Genomic DNA, 12,875 nt, shown 5'->3' on the forward strand with positions numbered 1-12,875 from the left:
GACAAGCCAGGTGTCACCCGCAGTAGGACCCACACACTGCACTGTTCATCCTCATCCTTCCCAGGAAAAAACACCGGATTTCCAGTGGCAGAAACCACTACCACGTCCTCTGGGCACTTCCCAGGCATGCAGCTCCCTGCTCCTGCCCAGGCAGCCCGCAGGCAGCCTCCTCCCTGCCTTCCCAACAGCGTGTGCCCCTCCAGCTGCTGCTGTTGGATAAAGGTGGAGTTTCTGTCGCAAGTGGCAGCAGATCCTCGTGGGCAGGGGTTTCCTCTGGAGCCACACGGGCAAGTGGTGGGCAGAGGCCAGGGGCTGACGTGGGGACTGGCATATTGGGGTGAGGACGGGGGAGTGACACCGCAGGCCAGGCCGTGATGGTGAGGGACACTTGGGTGGTGTGCCGAGGAGCAAACCGGAGGCAGTTTGCTGATACAAACCCTGCCGTCTGGACACACGGCACAGCATCGAGACCTCACGCTTTTCTGCTGAACCCATGACGTGTGTTTTTGTCATGATCCTGTCTCGGTGACCGTGAGCCTGAAAGAGAAACCACCTTCGGGGTCTGAAGTGTGGCACCTTGTGGGACCCGAGGGGAACGTGGACCGCGAAGCAAGCGGGAGCGAAGGCTCGGAGAAACGGGAAGAGCACAGGAGAACCTGTTACCGACGGCCCCGGGGGTGTGCAGCGGCCAGGCAGGCGGCCCCGGCCCCGCTCCCCCAGCAGCTCCACCTCCCCGCGCGGAGCAGCGCAGGGACACAAGCGGCTGAGCCAGGGCCCCGCCGCCGGCCCCAGCCCCGCTCCCGCCCGGGCACGCAGCTCAGCCGCACACACCGGCCACAGCCCTCCCGGCGCTGCCCGGGAGCGATCGCTGCCCGGTGCCCGCAGGCGACCGTCGGCCATGACTCGCCGCAGCCGCCGGGCCCCTCCCCGCAGGGGTCACGTGGGCGGGGCGGGGCGGCGCGGTGACGTCTGACGGCGGCGGCGCAGCGGCCGCCCCTCTGCCAAGATGGCGTCGCTGCTGCAGTCGGAGCGGGTGCTGTACCTGGTGCGCGGCGAGAAGGAGATGCGGGCGCCGCTGTCGCAGCTGTACTTCTGCCGGTACTGCAGCGAGCTCCGCTCCCTCGAGTGCGTCTCCCACGAGGTAACGGCAGCCCGGCCGCGCCGCGCCCGCAGCACGGGTGGGTGGGACGGGGCGGGGCGGTTGCCCTCTCTGCGCGCGCCGATTGGGTGGCTTTTCTGCCGCTCACTCGCTGTCTGCCTTGCTATTGGTTGGTGGCGCGGCTAAGGGGTGGATCCTGGTGCTTTCATGAGCGGGGTGATTGGCAGCGGATGAGGGAAGGGGCGGTGCCTTGCGTTGGATTGGCTGTACGCCTTGTCCGTCGGCGGAGTTCGGGCTGTGATTGGCTGAGGCGCGCAGCACCAGGGGTGGGGGCTGCCGCGCGAGACGGCTTCTCCTCGTAGGGGCTGTGTTCCCCCATCATGGGGCCCGGCCGGGTGGGAGCGGCCCCTCCGTGGGGCCCGGCCGGCGCAGCAGGGACACCCCCCCACCCCCACCCCCCTCCCCCCATGTGGCCTGGCCGGTGGGGACAAGGCCCCCCTCCCACACACATCCCCGTCGGGCCCGGCCGGGGAGGGACAGGGACACCCACCGACCCACACCCCGCCCTGGGGCCTGGCCTTGGGGTGAAGACCGAGCAGGGCCGGGAGCGCCCGCACCGTTCCCGGGCTTGGGCTGGTGCTGTCTCACGGAGGGAAGAGCTGCTCTCGGGCGGCTCCTAGGGCTTGCCGGGATTTGCTGAATGCGGTGGCGTTCGCAGCAGCAGAGTAACAAACGCCACGCTCCTGGCAAGGCTGGGGCCTGAGAGCATCGTGCCCGTTTTGAGAACGGAGTCAGGGTGGAGAGCGTTCGGTGTGAGTTTATTTCTGCCTGGACAGGCTTTCCCCCCACGTTATACAGTAGGATTTCTGCCGTGGAGGGTTTGTGCTTTGTCCAGGAGTGGCTGGAGCCTTGTCAGGCTGGAGTGATGGTCTGTTGGGGCGTGGGGGCCTGCCAGGAGCACTGCTTTGGTGCAGAGCTGAACACAGGCAAGCCCGGATCCTGGGGCTGCTCGTGTGACTTCACAAGTTGTCATAATAAAATCGGTAAGATTGATTTTGTGGAAGTCTGGGTGAACTAAGAAATTATGGTAGAAAAGCTTTAATAAAAGAATGACCGTGCAACCCAGATCTCAAAAAGACGTGTCTTTTCAGAAATGTTAAAGCCTTGAGAGAGTAGAAGATAGATTTGTCAGCAGGCTGCATCCATGATGAATTTGCTATAGTGTGAGAAGTGCAGTCGTTGTGCATTTCCATGTTTAATAATTGATTTGTTTTCCTCTTCAAGGGAGGACCCCTTTCTTGCTGCCATTGTTTTAATTGACAAAATTAGTTTGTGACAGCAGACAGATACAAAGCGTTTTCTGAAGTGTGTGTATATCTGACCAGTGTAACTACAAGAGCAGAATAAATTTAGATACAAATGGAAAACAGCATGTTAAAAGCTGTTGTTCAAGCTGAAAAATGAAATTCTGGCAACTGCAAAAGCTCAACACCCAGTTGACCTTTTGCCATTCACTAGGCAGAGTAGCTTACTCTATTCTGACTTAAGAAACCTTCTGACTTACGTTATTGAAGATCAAAATCTGTCTGAGATGGACTGAGATTTCAGATACCCAAAAATGTCTAGAGTCTTCCCTGACTTCACCTGTCTGTTGCCAGACACAAAGCCTTGTTAAATCGTGCGGCAGAGTTGCAGGCTGCTGTCAGCACGCTGTCTAGACAAATGCGTGCCAGGACGTGTGACGTGACTGTCTTGTTCATCAGGTGGACTCTCACTACTGCCCCAGCTGCCTGGAAAACATGCCTTCAGCTGAAGCCAAGCTGAAAAAGAATAGGTAAGGTTGCTTTGGCTTTTTTTCATCAAGACTCACTATTTTAAACAGTTCCTTCCTTAATCAACACCAAACTGTGTGTATCTGAAACTCTCTTCAAAAATTGCATTGCTTCTTGTTACCTTTTAGTCTCTTTTGGGAAATAAATGTCGTTCCATGATGTATCACGTGCTCTTCATGTTTTAGTTTGTTTGATGACCTGCTTTCATAATGCAAAGGATTTTTTAGTATCACCCAGTTTTTCTCACTGTTGCCATTCTTATGTTAGCTCTGAACCCCTCCTGTTCCCACTGGTGGCTGTGTTGCCCTTTTTCCCTAATGCTGCTGCATAAGATGAAAATCTGTTGGTTTCATCTTGATTTGCTGGTTGAGAGTGTTTTCCTCGGCATGGGACCCTGGTCAGAGCGCTGTCTTACCAGCCTTCCTCTTCTCAGGTGTGCTAACTGCTTTGACTGCCCCTGCTGCATGCACACCCTTTCCACCCGGGCCACGAGCATTCCCGCTCCGCTCCCTGACGACCCAGCCAAGACCACCATGAAGAAAGCCTATTACTTGGCCTGTGGGTTTTGCCGCTGGACTTCCCGGGATGTGGGCATGGCAGACAAGTCTGTCGGTAAGTGACAGTCCAAGACAGAAAACTGAGTCACAGCAGGAGCTCGATACGTGCTTTGAAGGTGACAGATAATCAGATTAGTTTCTGGCCATATGATAGACGTAATATCTGTCTAGGTTTTGAGTCACAGCTGGAGATTCACAGGAAAATGGTTTGTTGCTGAAGTTTCCTCTGAACAGCTGAGATGAGTTAGTGGAACGTGTGACCCACTTCCATGCTCGTAATACCTGACTAGTGAGAAAGCTGTCAAACGAGGGGCTTTTGTAGTGGGTGCGCTCTTCCCACCATCGAGGTCTTGTTTGTGTACCTTCAGAGACTCTGAAGCCGCTCAGTCTGACAGCATAAACATCTAATTTATTTTCTGTCACTCATGTTCACTTAGGCTTATGCCAGAGTTGCTAGTCAGTGATTGTACTTGGTTCTTCTCTTCACAACAGCACTGGATCAAAGCTTTCATCTGTTTCTTGGTGCGTAAGACACGCAGAAAATACCTGTTTGGCTCCAGAAATGGGGCTGAGTAGACCAAGCACATCCTCTGACTTCCAGTGCTGGTGTGACTGAAGGCTGGGAGCTGCTAAAGTGACTCCTGGGTGCGGTCCTGAGTATCTCTCAAACAGCAGTTGTTTAAAAACACAGTATAAAAGCTGGTGAAGCGCCTTCAGCCCTCACCTGCCTGTGAAAAGTTTTCAGAGGGGTGTACTTGTGCAGGCGTGAACTTAAAGTTAATTGCAATGGTAAGTGTGGCAAAAATTGGGAAAGACCTGTTTCATAAGTAAAACCGAGATAGTCGGGTGTTAGATGTGATTTCTGTGTGGCGTCTGGGAATCTTCTCTTGAGGACTTTGTTTTTTCTCTGTCTCATGCAGCTAGTGGTGGCTGGCAGGAGCCGGAGAATCCTCACACGCAGAGGGTGAGTGAAGGGGAAGGGGAAGGCCGTGCTTAGGCTGAGACGCGTCAGCTAGAAAGAGCTGTTAGAGGTGCCAGGCCCTCTCAATCACTTTTTCTGCATCTATATAATCCTTCAGATACCAGTTCCAGTTCCTAATCTGCACCTTGACTGAATTCAATGGAAGGAAGGCCTCTTAAAGGCTCTCCCGTGGATGTCGCAGTATAAAATCTCGTTTTCAGAAGAAACTCATTTGCAAACATCATATCTAATAGTGCTGTTAAAACAACATCAATGAATATGCTGCGTATGTATGTGAAAAAAGTGCTGTTTTCCAACCAAGAGTGTGTCTAGGATCTGGAAAACAGAACTGCACCTTCACTACCCTTCCCTGTCACCAGTCAGGGCTCTGCACTAAATGTGATCAGCCTCGGGGGGAGAAGAGATGCTGTTGCTCCACTAATCCAAATTGCTCGGTTTTGGCCACGTGGCACTACTCTGTCCAGTCAGGGCAAATGCATGAACAAGGTCTCAGTTGCCTAACTGCAAAGTGAGAATCGGACACCGCTCTCCGATAGCCACCGCTCCCCAAGGAGGGTCACCGTGTCACCCGCAGTGTGGGGGTTAAGGCACGCAGGGCTCTTCAATGTATGTCCTCCAAATACAGCTAGTGCTAGGGAGAGAGTGAAACAAGTAGTAGGAACCCTTGTTCACAAACAGATGCTGCACCTGGTCTGGCATTTGCTCCCCATTCACTGGTATCTGTTCCTTTTCATCCCTCCAGATTAACAAACTGGTTGAGTACTACCAGCAGTTGGCTCAGAAAGAGAAGATCGAGCGGGACCGGAAGAAGCTGGTGCGACGCCGAAACTACATGCCCCTGGCCTTTTCGGTGAGCTGGGAGCACGGTGCTGTCAGAGCAGGAAGAGTGATGCACAGCAGGCTTAGCTTGAAAGATCAGCTAGTCGGTAGCACAGTAGGGCTGCTCAGCTTCTTTCTAATGGAGAGCAACGTGAAGAAAACATGCTAGGGCACGTGGGTTTCTTTAGGAACAGGTAGTTTTACACCCGTTATTGTGTGTATGACATTGCCTCTCTCTCTGATAGTCCTCCCTGATAATGCCAGAAGGGTTTACGCTTGCCATGCAAAGGAATTTGTATTCCAGCAGTGAAATGCAGTGCAACTGCAGTCGCGGTGCCAGTGGTAGCTCTTTCTCAGGACAGTCGCGTACCGCAGCTCAGTAACAGTTAGATCAGGATTGTCTGGCACTTCTCTGCCTGAAGTCTCAACTGGAATTAACCTTATGACTTGGTTGTGGCCTGAATGACTGGTTTACTGTAACTGGCAGGTAAATGCTTACTTTGTTTAGCTGGGTGACTGCATATGCTTGCTACTTCTCAATTAACTGTGCTTGCTCTGTGCCCTTGCTTGTGTCTTATGGCTGCATTTTTTGTCTCCGTTGCTACCTGCTGCTATTTTGGGGGCTCTCCACAGCAACACACTATACACGTAGTGGTAAGTCTTTTCACAGTTTCTGCTGGTGTTAAAGCTCTCATGGTAGGGGAGTAACTGATCCTACTCTTCACCTTGCCTCGGGGCCTCTGACTTGGATGTGCCTCGAACAAAGGCACGTGAAACCTAACTAGTTAGAGCATAATGTTTGTTACCAAAAAATACATTTTTTTGTTAGTTTACAAACAGGGCAGTGTCTTTGGGTAAGTAATGTACACTTGAAAAGCAGTCCTTCACCAAGCTTGGCTGAGGCACAGCTGTCTGCCTGCGGCAAATGGCGCTAACATTAATCTTCTGGTCCTTGAAACGTCACCAGGGTAGGCTGATGCTCAGATTTCTCGTTTGGTGAGAATGCAGGTTGTCAGTCCTGCCCAGAAGGAAGATTTCTGCCTCCAAGCACCCTGTGTACAGTTCAGCTGGAGAGAGCTGAGGAGTGGCTCAGCTGTTCCTGCCAACTCGTGGTGCCTGGTGACAGAGACCTGTAGGGAATGAGACTTGTAAGAGGCTGAGCCTTCCAGCTGCTTCTAGTAGCGCTGCAGAGAGTTTCAGACGGATACCTACATCGACTCAGTTCTTTTGGCAGTTGAGAGCTCTTGTTCTGCACTGCTTGACATGCAGTTGCTCTGAAGAGGAGATCAAGGGAAAACGTGTCAGTAGTGCAGGCTGGTGGTTTTAGGAATGAGCAAAAGCTTATTAGCGGTAGCCACATACCTCTGTCTCTCCCTGTCTGCAGCATGGTGGGAATTGTCTTCTCCTTACTAACAGGTTGAGCAGAAAAAAAAGTCATTGAATACCTTTCCCTTTTTGCTTTCCTTTGCTTGTCTCCCTATGCTTGTCATGCAGCTCAAAGGGTGAGTTTGTGGCAGGTCTCTTTGTCCTGGCAGGGAGCAGACCCGAAGCTGACCCTTGCTTTTCCCTTGTAGGACAAATACGGCCTTGGAACCAGGCTTCAACGCCAGAGGCCCGGAGCACCGATCAGCGCCCTCGCTGGACTCTCGTGAGTCTCAGGGTTGGGGTTGCCTTTGTGGAGAGGGTAGGAGATGTAGTCAAGAGAGCAAGAAAGCAACTTCAGCAAGATGATGAACATGTTAGCAGATAGCGGAGGAAGGAGCTTTCTTCTTTGAAGCGTTAGATGTCAAATCCTCGGGCACCTCTGTGCAGCAGCTCTGGATATTTTGCTCTCTCCCAGTCGAAACAAGTGGCTGCTCACGTCCTTGTGTGTTACCGCTGTCTTGCAATCTCAGCTCCTTCTGCCTTCTGTGTTATAAGGCACTTGCTGCTGCTGCTGTCTGTCAGGGTGTGCGTGCTGTATTTTATGACCAAGTTGTTCCTCACTTCCCTTTAGCCTGAAAGAAGGAGAGGACCAGAAGGAGATCAAGATTGAGCCAGCCGATGCAGTGGAAGAAGTGGAACCTCTTCCTGAGGATTACTACACAAGACCGATCAATCTGACAGAAGGTAGCACCTTTGTTTTCTGTCACTGTTTACCCTTACGTTTTATAACAAGGGCAGTGCCTGGAAACTTGTCCTTGGGGTTCTTAATGGCCTGAGATTTTAGTAATTTTTATGCTGGGATTAAAATGGCGGGAAATTTGTGACTTTGTAAATGGTAACCTTGAATTCAGCCTCCGCTTCATGCTGGACATGGAGAGCTCAGAGCCAAATACATCAAGCCTTGTAACTATTGTTTGATTTTCTTGCTGATCTTGATTTCTCTGCATATGAAGTGTGAAGTGTCAACTTCTGGATGGAGAAAAGAGCTGGTGTCCTTTTTCAAATGATAGCAGGAAAGAAGGAAGTAGCTGAGCTGCTGGGGAGTTTGAACCAAACCTGACCTGTTTAAGTAACAATTGTGCGTTACTTTGACATCAGCTTGGTAAAGTTTGTGTACGCTTGCCCGGTATTTACCTGGCTCGTGATTTACTCAGCAAATACTGTAAATTGGTCAGTGGAACTTGGGAGCGAACGGGATAAAACAGCAGGTACGGGAAGCAGTGTGGACTTTCTGCTGAGGTGGCTTTATGTAGGACAGATGTTCTCAGTAGCCCTGCAGGCCTACAAAGTCTCTCAGTATTAATTAATTCACAAAAGGTTTATGGAAAGGGGTCAATCATCTTGGTCTCCTTTTCTCTTGAGACTGTCAGCATTGTGAGAGTATGATGCCGGTAAAGAAGACAACTTCCGTGGTTCCCTGCAGTGAGGGAAAGGCTGCCAGGTGGCTCACTGCCTCTTAGACACTGGGAAAAGAAAGGAGCCTGTTTTTTGGGAGAAACCCATGGGAAGTTTGGCTGCTGGGAGCTGCTTGCCTCAGGAACTATGTAGTCCCTAACTCTGTGTGTGAGTCTGAGTTATGCAAACTCCTTGCTGAGAAGCTGTATATTGTACTTGTGCAGCACCCAGCTGTGAGGGTAACAAAGCTGTGAAAACTCGTTTGCCCTTGGGGGGAAAGAGCTCATTTTCTAGATGATTACAAAATTCTGTTTCCACCCCAGCTGACCTTTAAGTAGAGACCGGGGTCCCTTGTTTTTCCTGGGCTGACACGGATGGAGCTCTCGTGTTCCCGTGCCCAGTCAGGGCACCACTTCATACAGCCCTTACCTTCTTCCCATTCAGTCACTGCTAGAGACAGCGATACTTGCCAGTGGCTTCTGAATGATTGGGTGCAAGTGAAATTAAACTCCTCAGAGACCGTGGCGGGCCTGCACACGGTGTGCAGCACCCTTGCTCTTAGGCCAGGTATGGTCTAGGTGGAGTTGGAGTGCCTGAGCGAGGCGTTCACTTGTCGTGCTTTCCGTTGTGCCTGCAGTGACGACCCTGCGGCAGCGCCTGCTGCAGCCCGACTTCCAGCCCATCTGCGCTTCCCAGCTCTACCCGCGCCACAAGCACCTCCTGATCAAGCGTTCGCTGCGCTGCCGGGTGGGTCACGAAGTACAAAACGCTGCTTGTTGTCGGCTCACGGAACGTGGGTTGGGGGAACTGGGCTGTGTGGTTCTTTTTGAAAGAAATGGCTCGGATACTTCTGGTGGTTGAAAGGTCTCAAGCAAATTACTGGTGACAGCACTAGGAGGTGAGGGAGGCTGTTGCATCTCTGCCATGATGGAAGATTGTGAAGGGGTACGCTATGATGAATAAAGGTACAAAGGTGGGTTTGCCTAAGGGTCTGTGTGCTCTGCCTAGCTAAGGAATTGGAGAAGGCTGTCAGTACAGTCAGAATTTAAAAATTGCTGCTATTGCTATAATAGCTATTACTACAGACAAAAATCAAGTCAGCAAACAAAATATTAGTGAGAGGCTGTGCACAATACTGAAGATGTCCTTAGAATGAAGGCAGAAAGAGGGTATTTCAGAAGATAAAAGCAGAGCTGGGAAGTGAAGACAGGCAAGAACTAAATCCAAGTTCTGCTGTTGGCTTACTATGGTCTTTAAAAAGCTGTTTGGTTTCTCAGTGAAACAGGGATATTTATCTAGCCCCAGGATAACAGAGCAATATTCTTGTAAGTATTTAAGATGCAGAATGCTTTCCAAACGCAGAATGTTTTCTCAGAAATAAGTAATGTCAGGCTGAGCCTGTATTTGAAGAGTAGCCTATGAGGAGATCGGTCTTGAGTTCCAGCTGTTTGTTGTTTGTTGGTTTTGGTTTTTTTAAATGGATTCTGGAGCATAAGGGCTTACAGTTAATTTGTGCCTTCTTCCTGCTGCAGTCAGTGAGTGTCCCAAGTATTTTTAAGCTGGGTTCCAAACTCACGTTTCTGAGACTGCACTGATATTGCTGGTTGTGGCATTTTCAGAGTATCAGTAACTTGACACAGCGATGGCTACACACACCCCAAGGCAGATTTTGTCTGTGCTGTGCTAGAGGCCAGTAGTGAGTGCCATGGCCAGCGGCATGGTGCTTGCAGCTCTGATTCTTTGGCGTAGGACTGGGCACTGTCTTTGTGTGCTGACTAAAATATCTTTGTCTCTAGAAATGTGAACATAACCTGAGCAAACCAGAATTCAATCCAACATCTATCAAATTCAAGATCCAGCTGGTTGCTGTGTAAGTAAGATAGGGTGATTGGGGAGAACAACTGCCTGTCCATGCTTAGTTAATCCTTCTGTTTTGTACTCTTGATTTGACCTCTTGTACGATTGTGTCATCTCTTAGGGTGGCGTAATCATCTTTTTAATACCTTCAGTTTCTCTGTACTAGGTTTGCTTCCTGATCTTCTAAAAAAAGTTTGCTGAAGATTTCAGCAGTTTGAAAAAGACATTGCAAGCTGTGCCGGCCCCACACGGTAGCAGGAGTTTGTAGGATTAGGCTTGTATAGCAAAGGGCACTTCATTTTTCTGTTTAATGTAAGCTAAAATCTAATAGCATTGAACAAGTTAGCTGCATGTCTGTGAAGACATCCCTCTGCTTCAAGAGGTAGGTAATAGACAGCAACATGGTCCATCGTGGTCCTTTGCTTTGTTCTTGTTGTAGTAACTACATCCCTGAAGTGAGGATCATGTCTATTCCCAACCTGCGCTACATGAAGGTCAGTACTTTTTTCCCAGAAACGTCGGGGTGAGACACAGCCGGGAGGTGTGGATTTGGGATCTTTTGGGAAGATGGCATGATGTGAGTGATGATTGCTGCCTGGGGGCTTGGCTGACTCCCTTTAGAGAGGGCGCAGGGTTCAAGGGAGTGGCTGGAATAACACGCTTGTACTTGTCACTCTGCATGAGTAGGTTACCGTGCAGTGTGACGTCTGGCATCACAAGCACACGCCAGTGCCTGAAGAATAAAAGGTGTGGAGCTGAGAACTTGGCTAGATTCCACACTTGTGTGTTTCTTACATTGAGGAGGAGTGCTGCATGGCGTTGGCACCTTTCTTACGGACTGGGGGTGTTCGCTATCCACCCCTTGAGCGTACCTGATGCAATTTTTGGAGGTGTTGATCAGTTGCAGAAGATGGAGGTGCTAACAGTAATGAATTTTAAAATAATTGCTTCTTGAACTGTGGTTCCTGGCTCTCCCCAGGAAAGCCAAGTCCTCCTGACTCTGACCAATCCAGTGGAAAACATCACACATGTCACGCTGCTGGAGTGCGAGGAGGGAGACCCTGACAACATCAACAGCACTGCCAAGGTACTGTACCCTCCTGCTGCGTGAGCCCGAGCCTCTTGCAAGGCTTTCCCCTCCCATTTACCCTTCCACAGGTCACAGTGTTCGTATGTCCTTCAGCCCCTGCTGCCTGTGGTGCATTTTCCTCCTTGGAGCTTAAATGACTGTCACCAATGTACACATCAGCTCATAAAGTGTTTTCAAATGTGTCGGTTCACTGAGATCCAGAACCCAAGGGAGAAATGCACGATTTCACGGGCAGGGCGGTAACCAGGTGGTGCCGGAGCAGAGGAAAGCCAAGGATCGATCGCTTTCCTCTCAAACCGTGGTAAAGCAGCCCTCAGGAGGGGAGGGCTCTGCTGCTCACGGTGTAGGCAGTGATTGGTGCTGAAAGGCTTCTCTTCATCCTCTGTTTCAGGTGGCAGTTCCTCCCAAGGAGCTTATTCTGGCTGGCAAAGATGCTGCAGCGGAATACGACGAGCTGGCAGAGCCTCAAGACTTCCAGGATGACCCTGAGTGAGTGTTGTCCATCCTGTGGGGATCCTGTCTCTTAAAAACTTGGCACTTCGACCCGTTAACTCGCTCTCAGTCTTCAGCACGTTTTGTTGGGTTTTTTTCAGGTTTTCTTGGGTGGGGTGGTTTTTGGGGGGGGTCAGAGATGAGCAATGCAAGTCTTTCTGCTTGTGGTTTGGACTGTTCAGGAGATGTGTGTTCCCTTTGAGGCAAGCTGTGCTGGTACAGCGGTTGAGTTATCGGTGGAGGTGCTAATTCTCTCTGTGTAATCCTTCCCTTAGAGGGTTTGTGGTAGTGGTGGGAACTCCACAGTAGGGCGTGTGACAGAGTTGCTTCCAGGCTTCAAAGTGGAGGGTGTTTGACGATGTGCCAGCAGAGGGACACCCATGTTCTGATCGTGAGGCAGGAGGGGCTGTGGCCCCCTGCAAAAAGAGCAGCGGGGAGTAAGCTGCGAGCCAGGGCCGCTGTTCTGGCAGGGCATACTCACCCCACAGGCCCTAAACTGAGCACCCCTCTTATGTGGTGTCAGAATCAATCTCTCGGAACAATTGTTTGAGGACTTGGCTGACCCAGCGTTCTTTTCTTTTCTGCCTGGCAGCGTTATTGCCTTCAGAAAAGCCAATAAGGTCGGGGTTTTCATCAAGGTCACCCCACAGAAAGAAGAGGGCGAAGTGACCGTGAGTTTCAAGATGAAGCACGAGTTTAAAAACCTCGCTGCTCCCATCCGGCCCAGCGAGGAGGGCGATCATCCCTCGGAGGTCATCTGGCTCACCCACCACGTGGAGCTCAGCCTCGGCCCCGTGCTCCCGTGAACGCTCCCGACGCTCGCGCCGCGCCGGCTGGCCGCAGGATGGACCGTCCCAGGGAAGGGAGCCCCTGGTGGAACGTTCTGCGAGAAGTCCTTTGTGATGTGTGGCTGTGTGCCACGGGCCCCAGCCGGGCCCCGAGAGGCGGCTGAGGGTGCCGTGGTTTGGGATGGTTTGTTCTCCCTCCTCTTGTCGTAGTGCCCACTGACCACCACCCCGCTCCCCCGTGCCGCCGCAGGCTAGTTTCACTTGCAGCACGTGCTTCGGCACAGAAAGATCTCGCTTTTCCCCAGATTTGCGCTACACCTGGCTGAATTTGGGTTTAACAACAGGAAAAAAAAACCAACATGTTGTTTTCTCTTCATGTCAGCCCACAAACCTGCTGTTACGTACTCGATAGTGAACAGCTTCTTTTTCACACAGCCCCATACCCTGCCCGAACAAGCCTTTTAAGGGGTGGCTGTGTCTGCTGCGTATTGGCAAGCCGTTGGCAGCAGCACGATGCTTTCTTTTGGGTTTCTGCTTCC

The 12,875-nt window shown here is 51.4% G+C and overlaps 1 protein-coding gene across 4 annotated transcripts; it reads left to right on the forward strand.

Moving 5' to 3' along the window:
• Positions 1–994: 994 nt before the first annotated feature.
• DCTN4 (dynactin subunit 4) lies at positions 995–12,694 on the forward strand. Of its 4 annotated transcripts, XM_086470876.1 has the most exons (14): positions 995–1,141; positions 2,863–2,933; positions 3,365–3,543; positions 4,409–4,452; positions 5,213–5,320; positions 5,923–5,943; positions 6,864–6,937; positions 7,286–7,398; positions 8,747–8,856; positions 9,906–9,979; positions 10,406–10,460; positions 10,946–11,053; positions 11,448–11,545; positions 12,141–12,694. In XM_086470876.1, the coding sequence occupies exons 1-14, from the start codon at positions 1,007–1,009 to the stop codon at positions 12,352–12,354; spliced, it is 1,404 nt and encodes a 467-aa protein (XP_086327002.1). In that variant the 5' UTR covers positions 995–1,006; the 3' UTR covers positions 12,355–12,694. The 4 variants fall into 4 exon arrangements, with proteins under 4 accessions (XP_086327002.1, XP_086327000.1, XP_086327001.1 ...); XM_086470874.1 differs by lacking the exon at positions 5,923–5,943 and having other exon boundaries at positions 5,213–5,356; XM_086470875.1 differs by lacking the exon at positions 5,923–5,943.
• Positions 12,695–12,875: the final 181 nt, after the last annotated feature.

This window comes from Leptosomus discolor, chromosome 10 (genome assembly GCF_034619465.1).
Source record: "Leptosomus discolor isolate bLepDis1 chromosome 10, bLepDis1.hap2, whole genome shotgun sequence".
NCBI classification, from domain to species: Eukaryota; Metazoa; Chordata; class Aves; order Leptosomiformes; family Leptosomidae; genus Leptosomus; species Leptosomus discolor.

Bases quoted from the DNA above. Each gene is read 5' to 3' on its own strand.
- DCTN4 (XM_086470874.1), top strand. From the start codon at position 1,007: ATGGCGTCGCTGCTGCAGTCGGAGCGGGTGCTGTACCTGGTGCGCGGC. The intron at 5,357-6,863 runs GTGATGCACAGC...TTTCCCTTGTAG, and splicing joins GTGCTGTCAGAGCAGGAAGA to GACAAATACGGCCTTGGAAC. The intron at 9,980-10,405 runs GTAAGTAAGATA...TTCTTGTTGTAG, and splicing joins AAGATCCAGCTGGTTGCTGT to TAACTACATCCCTGAAGTGA.